This window comes from Carettochelys insculpta, chromosome 5 (assembly GCF_033958435.1).
Source record: "Carettochelys insculpta isolate YL-2023 chromosome 5, ASM3395843v1, whole genome shotgun sequence".
In the NCBI taxonomy this organism is placed as follows: Eukaryota; Metazoa; Chordata; order Testudines; family Carettochelyidae; genus Carettochelys; species Carettochelys insculpta.
Genome location: NC_134141.1, coordinates 104646399 through 104667556, shown reverse-complemented (window position 1 = coordinate 104667556; position 21158 = coordinate 104646399). Strand labels below are relative to the sequence as shown.

At 37.8% G+C, this 21158-nt stretch overlaps 1 protein-coding gene across 5 annotated transcripts in view; it reads left to right on the top strand.

Moving 5' to 3' along the window:
* The window catches only part of NIPBL (NIPBL cohesin loading factor), a 319709-nt gene that overhangs the window by 202374 nt on the left and 96177 nt on the right, over window positions 1-21158 (top strand). For all 5 annotated transcript variants that reach the window (XM_074995642.1, XM_074995643.1, XM_074995645.1 and 2 more), the window contains 4 exons: window positions 16487-16669; window positions 20296-20499; window positions 20694-20765; window positions 20875-20964. In XM_074995642.1, coding sequence (XP_074851743.1) covers window positions 16487-16669; window positions 20296-20499; window positions 20694-20765; window positions 20875-20964 — 549 coding nt within the window. The remainder of the gene's footprint in view (window positions 1-16486; window positions 16670-20295; window positions 20500-20693; window positions 20766-20874; window positions 20965-21158) is intronic.

Genomic DNA, 21158 nt, shown 5'->3' with positions numbered 1-21158 from the left:
TTGTTAAAGCTACCTTACCAGTTAAATTAAAAATTAAGTTTCAAGTGTTCAGATATTAAATAAATTTAAAACTTGTTAAAGTGTCATAATGTGTGAACATCTATCCATCCATCAGACCACAAAATAAAGGACAAAGCAATTATGTGGCAGAAGAAGCTTTGAAATACATATGTTTATGCATATAACACAAAGCTGCTTAAATAGCTAACATACTTAGTTGCTCACAAATTTGACATTGAGACATTTTCTTCTAAATCTGATTTAACTCAGTAAGATGTAGTAATGCTCTTTGTGTATTGTGTATGCATAATAAAGTATGGTGATATCTATGTGATAAACTATAGAATCATGTAATATATATATATTTATAGTACCTTTCACCGCTATGACTAATTCCTGCTCACACTTATTTAGCTCTCCAAATCTCTGAGCAGCTCAAAATACCCATTATATTTTTAAAATGTCAGCTTGAAAGCTTTCTCATTCCCCAAATGGGAAATTCTCTTCTTCTTTCTCTTACAGTTATCTTTTTGAGCTTTAGGACCAGCAAGATTCAGTCTTGCAACAATTAACATCTTTCCAGAAATGAAAAATCATAATGTTATGACTCATATCGGGAGCTTATAAGACTACAAATGGGAGCTTTATACCATTGTTGTAGGAATATTCTAAACTTTCTGATGGGATCTAGCACTACTGTTGGAAAGGCCTAAGATAGTGTACTTCGAAATCGTAATTTTGTCATGTGTAAAAAAATCTATTTTGTGTAACTTTAGAGGTTTTTGCTCCCTCTGAGCCCTATACAGTTCACTTACAATAGATTTTCTGTAATACGTGGCATGTAGAGAACACATGATAGAATGGTAAGAGCCAAAGGTCGTAACGTTATTTTTAGTGGTCCTGGTTTCACAACATATAAGCAATGCATTCATCTCTAACTCTTGCTGGCGGAACTTAAACTAGCCTTTTGTATTCTATATATAGAAACACATGCCACATATTGTCATTTAGATTTACTTCAAAAGTGAAAGTTTTTTTTTCTGCTTCTGGGCAAAGATGTAAATCCCTAAATTGGCATCTATCAGTTTTTTCAGTTTTGTTTTTATAGTCATATTCTTGTAGTATTGAAAATAAGCTCTATGAGGAAACTGTGGTTATTGTAACTAGATTTTTCTTATAAACCTTTTGACAGGTGGCCATCCCTGCTTTTTAGAAACTGCCTTTATACTTCAAATTATGCATGTGTGTTTGCTGTTAATATTTAAAAATCTTCTAGACAGTCTGTTCTGTGGTATGCAATGCTGAATAAATGTAATTCAGTGTTTGTAAACTCTCAGAACTAGAACTTGAAAATTTCACATGATAACTGATGGCTGAAGCATTCTGTCTAACCAATGTGAAAAACACTGTGCCATTTCTCCCAAACTGTGCTTCCTCCAGTTTAAAGAAATTTATTGCTTTGGATTTATTGTATACAATATTCAGTTTGTGAAATTGTCAGAGAGTCATATAAATGTAGCTCTTCCTTTTGTTTGTTCCTCATTTTCCTGCCTGGTGTGAGCTGTTTTTTTTTCCCCTTCTGTCATATAATAGGTTGTGTTGAGTTTTTCCAGTGTTATCTTTAGTGCCCCGTTTCTTTTTCCCACTAGCTTTCTTCCACCTCTGTTACTTTTCCTACCTGGTGTTCTGTACCTCCTTCCCGGTATTTTCCTTGTCCTTTCTTTTCCACTCCTGCACCCCAAGAAACCTGTCATTGGCCTTCTATGCATGCAGGTTGCTCTGATTTTATTTTTAAAAACAATTTAGTTAAACTGCTGGAAAATGCTATATATGTACTCATTCTGTTTTGTTTATTTTGACTTAGCTTAAAGTTGTTCCTAATTAACTTAATATGAGCTAAATAAATCTGGTTTCAACTCAAATAAGTGTCCAAACAGCTTTTGGGAATGATCAAATTAAATCAGTTTTAAAATCACATCTTTATTTAAACTAGTGCATCTTTGTGACTAGACAGATCCTCAGTGGCATGCAGAATTTTATAAAAAGGTCTTACTCCATCAATCTTGGTTTCTGCTTCAGAACTGCACTTTTGTACGTGGGCTTGTAAAATTTTATCAGAGACTTAATAGAGGAATAAGCCTGTTAGTAAAAGTCTTAAATATATGGGTGCTTCTGGGAAATAGGAGGCTCCTGGGATTTCCAAAAAGATGTGCTGAAACTTGATTTGGGATCTCCAGTTTTCAGGACTTCAGCTAATAGGCTATTAATAAATTTAAGCCATCCTTCAAAGCTGAAGGAAAAAGGAACATTTTCTTTGTTCTGTTCATAGGTTGAATGTTTTTCTAAAAGCGTGCTCCAGTTCAACCAGCAGTTATGAGATGAGATTGATGCAGGAATCACTTGGTGAAATTCTGTGACCTGTATTATTCAATTTCAACAAATTATAACATTCTCTTCTGATCTTAAAAATCTAGGAGTCCCTCATCCTTCCCCCACTTCAACTCCGAAGTTTCTTCCTTAAAAGTTGAATTGTGTGTGGGGCTCTCTGTTAGTGATCTTTCTTCTTGGTTTTCTGGCTGCAGTAAGCAGGTTGTAGTTGCAGTCCTTCCTCTACCCAGACACCATTTCTTAGTTTTCCTCAGTGAATGGCTCCAGTGCCTTCCTCTGCTTCTGCTCACAGCTATGGTGGTCAGCTACAGCCTGTAGTTGTACTGATTCCTATCAGTTTCCTGGCTACTTATGTAATTTTGAAAAGGAGTGTTTTTTCTCTCTGATGCACCTTGTCAAAATAAAGAACAGTCACAGAGGAACTGGAAGTGTGTGTGCAGACTTAACAAGATATTGGTGAATTGGTTTACACTCAGTTCATGTTTGGAAGGAAGTCTTTGCAATCATAAGAAAAATAAATTTAATAATTTTTCATGGAGACTTCAGTTCTGTAGAAGCTGATGCTGGCTGGGAAAAGACTTCTCTTCCTAGGCCAAATGGGGTTTCTTTAAGCCTTGTACAGAATATCTTTTTTGGGTCTTGTCATATATATGAGTTTGTCTTAAAGATTTCAGTGATTCCACAAAGAATCTTTGACAAAGTGTGCTACACAGGACAATTTCTGATATGTAGACAAATCCATTTTATAGTTACTTAGTATGGATATTTGTGCAGAATGCTGTCAGGTTCTGGCTAGATTTGCCATGGGATTTTAACCACTTCTCAGATGTTTCTGTTAACACATTGCACTCTATGCAGCTGTTCTGTGACTGTTAAAATGCCATCACCTGACTCAAAGCTGCTCCTTAACTGCTTTCTTCTTACAGATTCAACTAAATGTTTTATTGATGTTTACTTCCGCTAACACTGCAAAGCCGGTATTATACTTCCGTGCTTCTGAGTCGTCATAAAATGTTTTGAAGTTGCAGACAGTTACATCTGTCCAAACCTATTGATAAAAGTGGAACAATAATGGTGCTAGTGAGAGGCATATTTTGGCCTTCAAAACACTTATTTCTAGAGGTGATGCATGAGAAGCAAAGAATGCAGCTTGATTTTTGGATCCCATATCGAGTTCTTAGGGCATGTTGTAATCTAAGTGCTGTTCAAATGGTAATTGGCAGACTAGAATAATGCACTCTGTGGTGCTGGGCACAACTTGTCATGGGGGACTCCCTGTACCTGTTTCCCACATTGTGGCCCTGTTGAAAACCACCTCCTCTCCTAGAGAAGCAGGGATAGTGGTTTCTGCTCTCAGAAATGGTAGCAGTGGAATCCCCAGTGCTTGCCCCAGCATCCAAGGTATATCTGTGTTGCGGCTGAGTTTTGCATGTTGCATTCCTCTCCTGTGAACACACTGTTTTCTGTTTGAGTGAGGATGGTCCTTCGCTACTTCCAGGAGATCTTTTTAGAATATGTATAGCATGTCTCATGTGGCACATGACCAGGATTTATTGCTGAATTTAGTCCACTGGTTAGATCATTAGCTTCCCTTGTTTATGCTGGGAATTGAAGAATGAGATATGAACATTGATCAGTGCTTTCCTTCCATGAGACGTGTGGGAAATACACCTTTAAAACATAACTGGGAAGGGATAGTGGAAGAGCTAAAAGATATTAATACCATGGTGAAGGGATCTTGCAATTTTTCATGAATTGTAGCTCTTTGTTTGAATCTTCATACATAAGAGTTTCATGAAACTGGAAGACTTTGGATATTCCATGAGAAAAATAGTAGATCTGACTGAGTTTTTAAGTCCTATAAGTTCCATAACTATGGTTCAGGAAAATAGCAAGCTCCAATGGTGAAATAGGCATAGCTATTAAACTCTGCAAAACCAATATCTGGAATGACTGGCATTTACAAGCTCCATTGGAGCAGCTGAAGGAGAAGATAGGCTCACCAGAATAAACACCTATTGTACAGAGAAAAGAGCTGAATCCTTTTGGGAGAAAAAAAATGGTTTTCTATGCTTTGATACATGAACTTTTTTGAAGATTCCTGTAAAAGTTCTAGGCTCTTCTAAAGCATCTGAAATTGTACCAGAACTTTTACTTGCCTGGGATTCCTGGCAGACAATTTCTGGAATTCCTGGCAGAAAATTTCAACATTAGCTGGATGTGGGACTGCAAATGTAACTTACCAGCAGTCATCTCAAGCATAGCTTATACTGTGTCAGCAGTATCAAAAGCATGACTATTTCTGTTAAGAATTTCATAAGTCATAACAAGCACCAGAGAAGCAAACTTCAGCTTATGGTGTTGACCTTCAGATCTTTTTTGCTGCTAGCTCTTGGAGCATCTTTCTAATGTAAGATAAATGTGGCTGAAACAATGCATGCTATTCCTTTTCCTACCTCTTCCCAAGCCTGATCATGGATGAGGGCAGCTGGCTGCTCCTGGAGACATGGGAAGAGAATGCGAGTAGTAAGATATGAGCACGTCTTCGATACTTTCCATCCCACTCTGCAGTACTCATACGTGGATTGTTGCATTTTTGTTTTGCAAAACCTTCAGACCCCACAAATTGTGCAAGAGAGATTGTTTTCCTGTAAGTCTGGTTTTTTTTGACCACTCAGTCCCACCTGCAACAAAGTAAATTTTACCTGTTCTTTCTCTTATGGTGGTAACCCACAGAATCCCAGTCCCATTGTGATGCCTGCCATTTCCGGGATTTACACTAGTATAATGATCTGGCAGCTTCATCTTTTATATACCCATTCCTTAGCAGATATCAGATACACTTGTGAAACCTTTGGTTATCAAATGTGAGATAACATACACAATGTCTCACTCATCTGTGTTTGCTTCCGCAAATATTAGCGGTCTGTCACCTCCCCCATCTCTCAGGTCCAGTCTACCCTAACTTGTATGGGTTGCCCTCTTCTTTTTTCTCCTCCACTCCAGTACCTGCCCTTGTTGCTGTTTCAAGTATTTTCTAACCTGCAAAAGAGAGATATTGACATGATACTCATTTACTTCTAAAGACAGCCCTGAAACTGGCCCTCTAATTGTACATATTGTTTATTTCTTTGAGATTAGAAGTAGAATAACACATGGACTGTCTTTTTGCAGTTCCAGGAAGACAGCACTTAATTGGTTTGCATTTGAAAAGTTATCTTTGCAGCTATCAATGTTAGAAACTTGTGGTCTAATTTTTCAGATATTCTTAGTATGTATAATTCTTGTAGAAGTTAGGTATCTCTGAAAATAAAGCCATTTATTTAGATTTCTAAATGCTGGATGTGGTTGTTTCCTTTTGGATAATCATGATTGCAAAAACATGCTTTAATTTTTTTTTAATTAAAAGAAGGTGAAAGTTTATATTCAGTAGAAATTGACTGTGGGCAAGGTTTCTACTAGCCATTGGAGAATGAATTTTTCATTCATTCAGCTGTATAGCGTTCAGCACTTTTGATCTGCTTTAGGTGATTTTTTTCCTTCTAAGAAACTTTGTTCTGCTGATTTCTACCTTTTAAATTTTACCCTATTCATAATCAACAGGAATTTTTACCAGATACCATAGTAGGAATAAGGTAGGCCTTTTAATTTGCTTTAGATTGATTTTTCTTTTTTCTCATGGCTTTGTGTTAGTTAAGTGCGTCTTTCAAAACTGTTTTAAATATTGGTTAAAAATTACAAATCTAATTATTTCAATTTAGATGATTGGCGGCCACCTGAAATACAGTTTTTACGGGTATTTTATTTTGGTTAATGTAATGATCATGTAAAGCTGCAATTTTTTTTTCAAGGGAAGGAACACAATGATTGTCATGAATGGTCAAGAAAGCCCTGACTTTTGCTAATATATTAGTGAAGGCTGAAGGGAAGCAAAGAAACTCAATGTGCACATCAAAAAGTTGGAATGTTAAAAATCAGTTTTAAACTTTTATTATTGTTTAATGAGTTCAGTAAAATATACTTTTTGGATTTAAGGGAAGTGAATGAATGGGTTTTAGGTGGGGAGGTCTGACAGCAGAGTGGTGTTCTGTATGTTTTGAAAGCATTAAGTTGTTTCCTCTTTATTTTGTTATTTTCTCCAATTAAAAACTGGTATATAACAATTTTGGGACAAAAGGAAACAGCTTGTTTTTTTCTTTTGCTTAACAATATCTCAAAGGTCTCTGGAAAAATTGTGATGCACAAGTGATTTATTAATTAGAGAATAAGTTATGCAACTACAATTTGAAGCATGATTTCACTTTTCTGTTTGAAAATAACATTCAAGACAATTCGTTGCTCTGTTTTTAATGTGTTTTGTCATAACATTGGGCATGATAAATCTGTGGGTCACATCAACTACAAAATAAAAGAAAAAAATGAGCATTATGTAGGTGGAAAAAACAAAAACAAAGCAAACCCTCCCTTCAAAAAATTACTACTACACTTGCCAAGTTAAAAAAATAAAATTTCAAATTGATCAGAATTAATCACGAATCTCAGGAATAGTGATAAAAATGAAGCCAGGTTCACAAAAAATAAACAATGATAAATTATCTTGCAGAATTGATGAATTAGTTTTGCAATGCACTGAAATAATTTATTTCAGTTTTCAATCTGACTTCATTTTAAGCATTACTATTATGTGATTTTGCACATAATATTTTTCTTTTAATGACCTCAAAAGTGGTTTGGATGAGACTAATTTTACAAATAGATAAAGGTAAGAAGTTCAGAGGAGAATGGTGAGGAATAAAAACCACCTTGTAGAAATTATTTAGTCCTATAAAGGTTGAACCTATCTAGTCTGACACATTCTCACTAGGCAATGTCCTTAATCCTGCTTGCTTTTAGTTAGCTGAACAACCTCTTATCATGGGTGTGGCCAAGTTTCCTGTGGTCCCACAAATTTTGTTTTCAAACACCAGTGTTCTGTGCTCTTAGCTGTAATTTGCCCCTAAATGTCTTCTAAGTGCCCACTAAGCAGTGGAAGTGTTTGGTAATGCTCCTAGACGGTATTGACCTCCTGTGGTTTGGCAAATTCTCTCATTCGGCACTCGTCAGGTCCTGAGGGTGAGATTCAACTCGTACTTCGATTACTAAGCAAAACTGTCTCACTGCCTCCATTGGCTTCCACTATGGATGGAAGCTGTTACTGAAGAGCTCATGCTGTGCTGGAGGTAAGGTGTTTAATTGGTTTCTAGTGAAAGGTCAGTTATTCTTAATGCTTAGAAGATATGCGTATTTATCCAGGTTGCCTTGAAATTTGCCATATCTCATGGAGTTATTGTTCAAGTTTACCGTCTGTTGAGAAAGGCATTCTTAAGTTACAGGTCCTTAAGCAAACAGAGCATTCTACAAAATCTCCTGTTTGATTTGTTTTATTTTATTTTATTTGCACATGTTGGGTGCTAAAGCTATAACTGCAATCATACTCCAAACGATTCAAGTCATTTGATATTAGGCGAGTGGGAGCAGCAGCTGAGCAGTAATAGGGAAATCTGAACTGTTAGTGAGATTATGGAGATCAGCACAATGAGGGGTAGTGTTGGATCAGTGTAGGGAAGAGTGGGGAAGAAAAGTAGGGTGACAGAACTGTACAGTAGGTGATATTTAGATGACTTTAACGTTCTCTCCAAGAACTCACATCCTTCAGTCAATCAGTTATAGGCACTTCTCTGCCACCTCCCTGTGACAGTAATACAGTGGTCCCCAACCTTTTTGAGAAGGCAACCTATTTTGTCAATTCAGTAAGACTTTGTGACCCAAGGCAATTTAAAAGTGGGGGTGGGTAGGGGAGGGAATGAGAAGGTTCTCCTCTGGGAAATTTTCTTCTGTAATAAATCTTGATTTGCACCACCACCTCCAGGCTTAAGCCCCTCGCAGCCCTACCCTCACCTCCAGGCTTGAATCCCTGGCAGCCCCAAACTGACCCCACTCCCAGCCTTAAACCCCTCACAGCCCTGAAACACCCTTCTGCCGTCAGGCTTAAACCCTTGCAGCCCTAAATCGTTCTCCCACCTACTTCACACAAGCCCCACTGCTGCCCCCGACTGCTCCTTCACCGGGCCTCCGCCGTGAGGGTCTCCCCAGCCCTCCTACTCCTTTCCCACACTTGCAGCGCAGGCAGTTCCCTGCCCTGCTGCACTGAAATGGGATTCAGTTTAACTGATTCAATGGCTGGATCCCTCCTGCTGATTAAACTGCATTTCTTTTCAGCACGACAGGGCAGGGACTGGGAGCCAGAGGAGTGAGCAGAGGTGGGAGCCGCAAATGGCTACTTAAAGAGCCACATGCATGTCAGAGCCTCCCAGCTGGTGACCCTTAGTAAATCTAATGGCAATCCATGTTTGGTCCCAACATGTTTGCTGTAATATGTGGGTACCTCAAAAATGTTCAATGTATTTTTCTTCACAACACCCTTGTGAAGTAATGAAATGTTATTCACATTGTACAGATGAAGCACTGAAAGAGAGAAATAAATGGTTTATCTGTATGGGAAACTGTATTGGTATGAGACAAGGTGTAACTTCATACAGTAAACTTGTATATTCGAGTAAGTGGCACGCTCAAATAACTGGCATAATTCACAGCTAAGTAGCTCTGATCCTGGGACACTGGACTGCAGCGGGGAGAGAGCAGAGGAGCTTGCCAGCTGCACTCACTTGCTGTACAGAGGGACTCAGGGCAGTGCCGAGTGGGCTGCCACCTCCCCCACCCTGAGGCTCAGGGTGTTGCTCTTGCGCTCTGTACACAAACTCCAGCCCTAACACCACTTCTGTGCTCAGTGGACGCTGGGCAGGAGTGCAGAGAAGCAGTGTCAGGGCTGGGATTTGTGTACAGAGTATGAGAGCAATGCCCAGCCCCTCGCAGAGTCCAGCCCACTCAGCTCTGCCCTGCATCCCATCATGCTGCATGCAAGTGCAACTGTCTGGCTCGTCTGGTCTCCTAACCAGTGTGAACTACTCTCTGTTATCTAGAATATTTGCTTATCCAAATGTCTCCTGTGCTGTGGATGCCGGATATCAAAAAGATTATTGTATTACTGTAGTTACAAGTATGTTCCCACTGTGTAGACACTCTTAGTCTGGTGTAAGAGTACATGTCTCCAATTTAGGTTCTGTTGCTTTGACCATGGTTTAAGAAATTAGAGAAAGAAAAGATAAGCATCCACAGAGGGTGTTGTAGCAATGATATAATATCACCATGACTTCCTTTGTTTAAAAAAAAAAAATGTGATTTGTCCAGGGAATTGTACCATGTCCTCCCACATTCCAGGTTAGTGTTGTAATCACAGGACAGTCCTTTCTCTGATGTGATCTCGTACTTTTCTCCCTTCTTTAAAAATATATCCACTGACTCCATGCTGTTTTCTGGACCGTTTTTGTGTCCTCAAAGTGCAAGTCCCATACTGATGCCGCCTCCTCCATGGGCAGGAGGAGGGAGAATCAGGTTGTGCTGGACAGGCAGATGACACGAGCTAAGGAGGTAATGCAAGGGTAGTGGAGAAACCAACATGCAATTGTTACATTCTGTGCTTATGAAAATCAGTGGCAGGAGTTAGAGGTAGTAGAGGAGAAGTAGTATGTTGTATGTGCAGATATTGAGAAAATGTAAATTTTTTTTTTAAATCAAGGAAATTAAATGTCTCAACTGTATTAACACGGGCTTAAGGTTGGTATGTGTTATCACTGTGTCCTCACAGATGCTACAGAAAATTTGAGAAACGTGCATTGACAGACAAAGGCAGCTTCTACACTTGTCCCCTCCCATCAGAGGTGGCATGGTAACGAGGCAATTCAAAGCAGGCTAATGAGGTGCAAACATACATATTCCGTGCCTCATTAGCATAATGGTAGCCATGCAAATTTCAAAGTGCAGACTTCAAACTGCACATTGACAGGGTAGATGCGGGCAGCTTCAAAATAAGCGCTCAACTTTGACATTCCCTTACTGCCACAAAACTAGATCGGAGTAAGGGAATGTTGAAGCGGACACTTACTTCAAAGCTGCCCGCATCTATGCTGTCAATCTGCAATTCGAGGTCTGCACTTCAAAATTCATGCGGCTACCATTATGCTAATGGGGCACTGAATATACACGTTAGTGCCTCATTAACCTGCTTCGAATTGCCTCATTACCATGCCATCTCCAATGGGAGGGGGCAAGTGTAAAAGCAGCCAAAGTGTAACACTTTGTATGCTTAAGGAAAACTTGGATTTATGTTTGGTGTAGCAAACAGAAGTTCCCTGCCCCTAGCCTGTATTCAAACGTTAACCATCATCTGTGCAAACAACCCCAGACTCACTGATGTATCCCTTTGCCTTTGCTCTGAATATTTCTTCTGAGATATTGCCTTTACTTTTCTCTCACTGAGCCCTGAAAATTACTCACCAAACAACTGATAATTCCCATGGCAAGAAGACCCCTTATGCAATTCTAACAACACAACCTACAAAATTCAGTGCTGAAATCGGGTGTACTTGTTCCTGTCAAGTCCATATGCATGAATGTTCCTATCTGTCTTCACCAGGCAGCTTCTCCTATCCATTCAGTACGGCTACACCTAACTTACTGAATGCAGCAGGAGTGCACGCCAGGAAATGATGGAATTCAAATCTATGAAACAGAGAACAAACAATAGCAGAATCCTTCCTCCTTTCTAATCATAATCCGTGCTTTTTTTGTAAACCTCCCCACCCTCCCACTCCCAAAAAGAAAAAGAAAAAAAAAAGCCAATTAGCTGGTCTTGTGTCAGGGGATGCCAAGGTGCCGGTACTTAGTATGGGCAAGTACCAGCACGAAAAAGCTCTGTCTCTGCTTATTGTATATTAATAGATTTTAAAACTAGATCGGACAGTTGACCTCCTAGTCTGATGCCTTGTAAATCTCAGGCTAGACAATTTGATTCAACTGCTCCTGTATTTAGCTTGTTAATTTGTGATTGACTAAAGAAATTTTTTAGTAACTTTGTAAAGGCATTCAAAGAGGAAGAATCCACCATTCTCCTTGATAGTTTGTTAGTCTTTATACCATTCTTATGGAGCCATGCCCTGTGACTGCTGCCATCTCCATTAGGGGTAAAGATAAAGTTGCACTGCAGGTTTAGTGTGTTTCTTAACTATTCGTTTCCTGTTTGTATAGTGGTTTAAATGGGGCCACACCATCTTCTGGAATATTAAAATGCAACACTGGGCAACCTTAAGTCTGTGGTAGTAACAGAGATGTAGGTGTGTTAGTCTGTATCCAAACAAAACAAAAAAGCAATCATGTAGCACTTTAAAGACTAACAAAATAATTTATTAGGTCAGAGCTCTTGTGAGGCTGACCCACTTCTGGAGATAATGCTGTACTGGAAATGGGTTAACAAGTTTGGGGGCATTGAATTGGATAGTGAATTTTTTTTAATAAGATGCAGAAAGACAAAATACTGTATCATGAAAGACTTTTCATCGTATTATTAAATGATGAAAATAAAGGAAGGTGAGAGAACCAAGTTACTTGTATGTGTTTTTCAGGTTGTAAAATAAATCAAATACCAGGACATTTCTCAGAATAAAATCAACTGATAATTTAGATGATCACTAGGTAGAAAAAAAATATTTCAATTAAAATTGAAGGTGGCTTTTGTAATTACAGATACAAACTGAAATTATTTATGTGGCTTTGGGAATTTCAGGGAAAGTTATTTTGGAAAAGTGTAACAGATGTCTTGTTTGGTCACTAAATTCTGGGACATGTGTGGATTACTTACATGAATATATTTTAAAGTACTTTTTTTAATATTAATTGTGAAAGCTTTTAATATACATTTGAATACTCAGACTGAAACTGTTTTGGAGCACTTTTTTTTACAAAAGTGTACGCATCATATATGATAACCTTCTCACATATTTTTCTAATATTCCTCACGTGAAATATTATTTAACTGTGAATCACAGAAGGTTACTTTAGGCAATATTATGTTTGGATCTGCCAAAGTTTTGGACATTTCACAGACAAGGTTCTAGCACACATCCTATTTATACTGTAAAATGGAATTAAGCTTAAACCGTGCTGGGGAAACAGTGGGCTCACCAGTGTGAATGACTATGATGTGGTTAGGACTTTACGCTTTCCTACAGGACCTCTGTAAAAAGTACATCCTTGTGTTCGTTTATGGTAAGTGTGATGGATCATATCTGACAAACATATCAGTGTCAGAATTTTGTTGACAGTGGTGTACAATAAAATGCATACACATCAAACGTCTTTATTTTAAAATGTAAAGATTCCTAAATAAGTATAAAGTATCTTGGTAAAATTATGATGCTTTTTAAGTTTATTTTTTATTGTTACAAATATATTTAGTGCATAAATAGAAAAAAGTACTAATATACATGGTAACTAATGACTTAAAGAGATTTCATCACCATATTCCAGTCAATTTCAAAATTTAAATGGAGTTTCAGGTATTATACCTACCCCTATTGCCTCCTGCCAAGATTTTTAATATTAAAAATCTTATTATTCTAAAGAAAACTGCAAGATGGTTTTCCCTCCACTACTACTGTTCAAAAATACACACAAACTGGAGTTAAAAATGACTGTGGTGTGTGCTAACAATAGAACTAGCTGTACACTAAGTCCTATCGAATGTAAAAACTTTAAATACAGTAAACTCTTTTGTATCCAGCAACCCCGGGACCAGGAGTTTGCCGATATACAAATATTCTGGTTTATTGAGAGTAGCTGGGGGGGCACGCACATGCAGGGGTTAGTGCCCCCTCATAAGAAAGTTCAGCTTCTCCTGCCCCCCGCCCCCCAGCGCCAGCTCCCCCCAGCAGCTTCCTCTTGACCTTTTGGTGGGAATAATAGGAGCTGCTGGGGGGATTTCAGATGGCCGTGCAGCACATCGAGCTGCTGGTGGGCTCAGGAATAGCAGCACGGGGAGCTGCTGGTGGGACTCAGGAATTGCCACACAGTGTGGGGAGCCTCTGACTGCTGCCCTGCAGCCAACTCCCTGCCTGGACACCAGGGATCTGTGAGCACCCTGGCTGGCCCTGGGAGGAGCAGCCACAGTGCAGCAGGACTCACCTTGCAGCTGTGAGCAGAGAGTTACCAGTAAACCCACTCAATGGGAGGGAGTCTTGTTCAGCACCTGGGACTTTTTTTTTATTTCTTCTAAAGAAAGTCATGTCATGGCTCAGTGTTTGACAGTGTTATGCCAGTTATCTGAAAGTTCAGATTAATCATACACTGGATGAACTAGAGTTTACTGTAAACTGAAAACAAAGTTTCCTACATTTTTTAATCTTAAATTTTTTAGGAAATAACTTCAAAACATATATATATGTTTATATATAACATTATATATATATATATAAATGTTTGTTTGTACTTTTACATTTTTATAAGTATACAATACCTTTGAAGCAGAGCAAAATCATTAGCTTGTGCTTTGTAGACATTCATTTTTATGCATAAACTTGGATTTTCCCCATGTTTCTATATGAACCTGAACAAATGAGACTTTGTATTTATAATAACTTTTACTCTTAAGAGAATTTTGTGAGAGATGATTCTTGCAGAGCAGACCATTAAGAAAAAAAATACTGAAAACTGAGTTGTAGAAACATGCAAAATTAAGAAGCTTGAGTAGGGGCCCTTGAAATTATGTATGCGTGAACTGTTAATAAATGTTCAGGCCACATATCAAGTCTGAATGTTGCACTGTCCATGAGTGAAACTTGTTGCTGAAGCTAGTCATTTAGACTGCGTCTACATGGTGATTTGATTTAGAAATAACTTATGCAATTTGCTCCATGCATAAATTATTTCAGAAACCCTCATTCTGAATTTTGGTGCCATTCACAAGGCACAGAGGTTCAGAATAAGCAGCTATTCCGAAAGTTCCATTACCCTTCATATGCCAAAGGGTACTGGAATACCATGCTCACAAAGACAGCACTATTTTGAAAGCGGAGAAAAGCTGCGGCATTGCTATTTCGTGATACAAATATATCCCAAAATAGCCGTCGCCATGTAGATATAGCCTGATAGCCCTCAAATGCTGAGGAAAATATGCATTCAGACAAGGTTCTTTAGAAAACACTGTGGGAGAAGCATAAACCTTAGAGGCGACCCATAAAGGTTTTTTTTTAAATTGTTCTTTATCCCTTTTTTGTTGTTGTTTTGTGCTGTATAAAAAAGGCCTAAAAGACTTTTGACAGAAAAGTTGGAAGATTTGTTTAAACTAGAAACTCAACCTTAGAAGATGCTGGTAGTTCAAAAATTAGTGAAGTTATAATGTCACAAGATATTGATAGCTGAACAATTATAAAGGATAGGATTTTAGTTAAACTATTTACATTTTTATCTTTTGTACTTATTTAACACTGTCTTCGACACTGGGAAAAGTTATGTGATCTTTTTTCCACTGACAATATAGTAATTTTGCAAAACCAAGGAAGACCAGAATTGGTTGTATTGATATATGTAAAGAGAAAAAAAGTTTAAGGGGTAGGGGAAAAGACATACATATTAAAATAACAACAACAATTTAAACTGCCTTTATATACCATAAACCAGCAAAACAAGTCACAAGCTCCTTATAAATCCTTTGCAAGTTGCTATAAAATCCGAAAATTGTTATGTAATTACAAATTTATGTGATTTAAAAATGAGCTAAGTACATTAGATGATGGTTTTGTCATGCCTGCTATACAAGCCATTAGTTACTGAGGATCATAACTGATCCTTCTCCTTTTTCTTTCGTGTTCCATCTTGCTAATCATAACTGTTATGGTTACAAATTTTCATAATGCATACCGATGAAGACTAAAAATAAATTAACTAAAAAAGACATCAAAATATGTGTCCAACTAAGTCGTAATTCTTGTTGTTCTTGTCTCCTGTCATCCTCTGTTTTCCTTCCAAAATTGCTCTTTCCTATTCCTTTATGTAGGACACAATTCTGTAAGACTTATGTGCATGCTTTTTGTGCCATGAATAGTCTCATTAATGTCAGTGAGGCTACTCAGTCCTTGAATGAATTTGGTTTCTCTGACTGGTGGCTTCCCTGTAGAAGAGTGTCATTAGGAGGTCCTGGCTTTGTATAGGCCTAACAACACTACTAGAATGTGTGGTGAAAGCAGTGTGATGCTGCCTAATCTTTCTGTACTGTACAGAATACAGTAGAACCCTGAGATACATGCACTCAAGTTACACGTATCTTGGTTTAATGTGACTCAGGGTTGTGGGGAGCTGATGCCTGGCTCTGGGCTGCCTGCCACTCAGGGTTGCCAGGAAACAGACCAGCCAGTTCCTAGCTCTCCTAAGTAACACAAAATTTGACTTACACGGGGTTGCACAAGAATGCAACCCCTGCATAAATGTCGGGGTGGGGGGTCTACTGTGTTAGTAGAAAATAGTGTTCTCCTATTTGCTCTTTCTTTGGTACATGATCAATTACTTTAATTTTTTTAAGTGTTTATGATAAGCTTAAGGAAAGAGCAACACAAATGATTTCTGCAAGAGCCACCAAAAAGGTGTGTTCCCATATATGAAACAGTTGAGTTTTGTTGGTCAGCTGGCCCTCATTTTTAGGGTAACAGCGTTAGAAGTTCTGATTTCTTTCATCACCACCTGCTGAAAGAGCACAATAACCCTGTTTTGTGCACTGGTAAAGGGGATGATGTGAAACAAATAGAAATGTGACCATGATGCATATTGAATCCCGAGTTTGCCAATTTAAAAGCAAAACAAATGGCTTATGCAAATTCAGAGAACAAAATGAAGGAAGGCCCTGCTTAGCAGGAGTAAGGGAAGTGTATGAAAAAGTTGCTTGTTGAATTTGTATCATGTATACATAGGTAAATGTTTTTAAAGGTACAAAGAGATGTAGTATGATAAAACTAAAACTTTAGACAGCACTTCATGACATCAAATACTTTTTAAACTATGTAACTATGGATTTTTAGTGGATGCTGTAGTAGAATTAGTCCTGAGAAAGGACTACAGCTTTGAATTTATGCTGTTATTGTTAGTCACATATACTCTTCTTACTCTTCATTAATAGGTAGCATAGATCAGTCAGTGTTAAAGGAGTTGCCTCCTGAGCTCCTGGCAGAAATTGAATCCACCATGCCACTTTGTGAACGTGTGAAAATGAACAAACGCAAACGTAGCACAGTTAATGAGAAACCAAAATATGCTGAGATCAGTTCTGATGAAGACAATGGCAGTGAAGAAGCTTTTGAATGTAAGTAGTACATCATTCTATTACTACTATTAAAGAGTAGGATGACTCTACTCATGCTAAAAGGTTTCTTAGCTGACTAGTGAAAGCAATATAAGAGCAAGTTAACTTTGGTTTCTAGGTAACTTGTTGACTAAGTAACTTATTCTTAAGAAAAATTACTGAATCTAAGTTTATCGCTGAAGATAAATAGGTAGCTAGTTAGACTCCTTTCCCCAGTCCTCCATGCATGGCAGAATTGCTTCTAGATTTTTTTCACTTGTGCTGTAGGGTGCTTTTAGACTAACATTAAAGAAAAGACCATTTAAAAAGACCTGAGAAGTTTTACTTGGATAATATTCTATATGAAAATGTTAAAAAAATAATCTAGTAACAATACACTCTTTAAAATTGAGTATCTAGCATCTTGTTTCACCTATACTTGTACTCCAGTTCTAGTGTGCTTTTTTGCAGGCAGGGATCTCAAACTGCTACTGCAGCACCACAATGCTATGTACTACCTTAAAAACTAGTTTTGTAAATGTTCATGTGTCCACCATGCCTGACAAGCTGAACTGGGGAATATCCCCCTTTTTCCTGGAACACTGGAAATAGAATAATGGATTTGAGTATATTCAGGGGCTAGATCTGTAAGAGGTCTGGAATTCAGCATACCAAGCAACTCTCTTTCTGATGTGGCCTTAGGAATTCTTTTAGCCTCACCAAAACAAAACAAAATAAAACAAAAGCCACTCACAACCACTGTAACCACCTCTCAGGTTTCCTAACTGGAAATGCAAGAAAAATAATAATGGAGATTCTTGGGTTCTGTCTGCCCAGTGGGTTTCTCAGACTCTCTTTCAGACTGCCTGTCAGAGTGAAGGATATTATTGCTTGGACAAGTTAGAATCACTTCTAAGTCTAACAGTCCTCGAGATAACCTTTGGAATCAGTTCTGAATGGAAGTGATTTGTGAGGACGAGAGGCATGATGGTCATCGGATTCATGTGTTATGATCTGATACTGAACTCTTGTGTCTGAGAGAGACCACAAACTAAAGCCAATTCCATAAGCTCCTCTGAAAGAGAAATCTCACTTCACCCAGATGTAAACCCAGAGGATAGTACACTCCATTTTTATTAAAGACATCAATGACAGTTGCTGTGATCATGATGTACAGAATCTCGAGGCACCCTGCTGGCAATCCATGTTGGGTTCTATGTTGTTTAATTTATTTGGGGAGGGAGTGGGGAAAGGCTGTAGTCAGGTGGCAGAATTTACAGATGATGCAAATACATATTTTTTCAGGATCTAAAAAGAATGAGGAACTTCAGAAAAGAGAATGTTGATAAATACAAAATAATCATATTGTAGGGAAATATTTAAAGAACTCGTATACTTTACAGAGTACAAAATGAATTGAATGTACTCAAAAATGGTGCAGGTGTCATTGTAGAGAGTTAAGTGGCGATACCTACTCAATGGGCAGCTGCAATCAAAAAATTGTTAAGATGCATAAAGAATAGGATGGTGACTGCCAGATAAAAATTACAGGCCACTTAAAAATTTTAGGTTACTTTTAGAATCAAGCACTTTGGGACAGATCCTCGGTTGCTCAGTGGAGAAGAAATAAGTATGCTTGTTATGATACAAAACCCATGCATCAGGATGCTAAGGAAGAATAAAACAGATTTTTTGTAGTTCTAGAATGAGTGGAGTTCACCTGACTGCACAAAAGGTTTTGAGTCTCTTAAAAAAGATGGTAGCTCTTTTTTCCGCCTCTCCAAATCAGCAGTTCACATTTATATAGTGGCATTCCTTAACAGGTGGCAGAGCCTGGACACTCCCCCAGCCTATTTATTTCCTTCATCCAGTAATTCTCACAGCTTACTAATGTCCAAGAGTGCTGTCTCCCAGTAGTGTTATGGATAATTGCTATGCTAGCTTTCCACCCCTACCCCAAACACTGAATCATTTTTATCAATTCCATAAGTGCAACAACTATGTTTGGAATTAGCCACTTTTCAACTGTTGGGATTTCTACAAGAGTTTAATTAGCCTATGGAATATTTGTCCTATTGTCAATTTTATTGACTATAGTTGCTGTCTGTGGTTTCAACTGCAGGCTCATTCTCTGGATCTGGGGTTCTGGCTCTAGTTTTCTTATTTTACCCACTCACCTTCACAGCAATGAATTTTGTGCTTTAATTAAAAAAAAACAAAAGCAAAAAACAACTAAGGCCCAGTTTTCTCAACAGTATTGGGATTGAAGAACATAAGAATATAAAAGAATGGGCATACTGGGCCAGACTAATGGTCCAACTTGCTCAGTATCCTGTCTTCTGACAGTGGCCAGTGCCAGATGTTTCAAAGGGAATGAACGAAGCAGGCAATCGTCAATTTATGCCTTCTTTGTCATCCACTCTCCACGTCTGGCAATGAGAGGTTTAGGGATGCCCAAAATAAAGGATGGCACCCCAACTATTTTTTTGCTAATAGCCATTGATATACCTGTCCTCATAAAATTTTCTGTTTTTGTTTTGTTTTGTTTTGTTTTGTTTTTAACCCTGTTACGCTTTTGGCCTTTACGGTATCCCCTGGCAATGAGTTCCACAGGGTCACTGCACATTATGTGAAGTAGCGTTTTCTTATGTTAGTTTTAAACTGGTTGCCTTTTTGTTTCATCAGGTGACTCCCTAGTTTGTGTTATGGGAAGGAGTAAATAACACTTCCTTATGTACTTTTTTCACACTAGTCATGTTTTAAAAGACCTTGGAATTATCCCTCTTTATTCATCGCTTTTCTAAACAGCACTGGCCGAGCGTTTATAATTTCTCTCAATCTCATAATCAGTTTGTTGTACTCTCTGTACCTTTTCCAAATTCAAATGTATCTTTTTTTAAGACAAGACAACCATAAATACATGCACTAGTCAAGGTGTGGGCATACCATAGATTTTTATATATCAGCATTATAATACTTTGTTTTATTATGTATTCCTTTCCTAATGGTCCATAACATTGTTAGCTTTTTTGACTGCCACTGAACATTGAACAGATGTTTTCAGAGAACTATCCAAGATAACTCCAAGATCTCCTTCTTGCATGGTAACTGCTAATTTAGTCCCTACTGATTTGTATGTGTAATTGGGATTATACGTTTCAGTGTGTATTACTTTGCCTTTGTCAACATTGAACTTCGTCTGCCATTTTGTTGCTGAGTCATCCAGTTTTGTGTGATCCCTTTGTAATGCTTCACAGTCCTGCTTTAGACTTTAGTAATTATGAATCACGTGAAGTTTTTTTCACCTATTTACCCCTTTGTCCAGATCATTTTCGAGTATGTTGACCAGCACCAGTTTCCTATGTGCCTAAATTTCTTTCAGTGGGTAGGCATCTAAGTAAGTATTTTAAAAAATTAAGTGATGGTCACTAGTTCTTCTTCCTGATTCAGGCATGGGCTTTATATGTTCTTTAGAAATTATTACTGGCATAATGCCACAGATGGATTTTTAATCTTATAAGTTGATTGTGCACATTTGGTTAATATAACAGTAGTACACAAATTTGCTTAAACTTCTGATAAACCATTCTGCTTGGTAAAAAATGTGGAGTTTCAGCTTACCTGATGAAAATTTGCTTAATTTCTAGCTTCTCGGAAAAGACATAAAAAGGACAGAGATGACGATAAAGCTTGGGAGTATGAAGAGCATGATAAGAGAAGTTCTGGTGATCATAGGAGAAGTAGTCATTATCATGAAGGAAGGAGGGCTTCTGGTAGTAGCCGTTATCGAAATCGTACTCCAGAAGACTCGGATATGGATGATTATTCTCCTCCTCCTAGCCTTAGTGATGGTAATTCATCAGTATTAAAGTACATCTTGCTCAAAATAAATTATATAACCCTTCCATGCGTATTAATACGAACATATCAAATGTGGATAGGCTAAGGTAAAAGATGTTATTTAAGGCTGTAGAATATATTATGAAACTGAGCAAAAGCATTTATTTAATAAATCTTCATTTTAAATTCTTAATTTGTTTACTAGTGGCTAGAAAAATGAAGAAAAAAGAAAAACAAAAGAAAAGGAAGGCTTATGAACCTAAACTAACACCTGAAGGTAACTTTCCTTAAGGTTGAATTTGTGGTTTTCTTCAGGTTATGTGGTCTGTATGTAACATAAATATATATATATATGTGTGTGTGTGTGTGTTTTTGTTTTTCTCCAGAAATGATGGATTCTTCAACTTTTAAGAGGTTTACTGCTTCTGTAGAAAATATTTTGGAAAATTTGGAAGACATGGATTTTACTACATTTGGTAATATGTTAGAAATTTCTCAACTGTTGTTTCTGTTGTTTAAAAAAAAAAAAAGACCCACCATGACGTCTTTACAGAATTTGCCTCTAAGTATTTTATTTCAGAGCCGCTTCCATTTAACTTTGCTGCCTCTGGTGTACATGCTGGAAAATGTCTCCTTTCTCCTTTTTGGCTGCCATGACAGATAAGCTCCT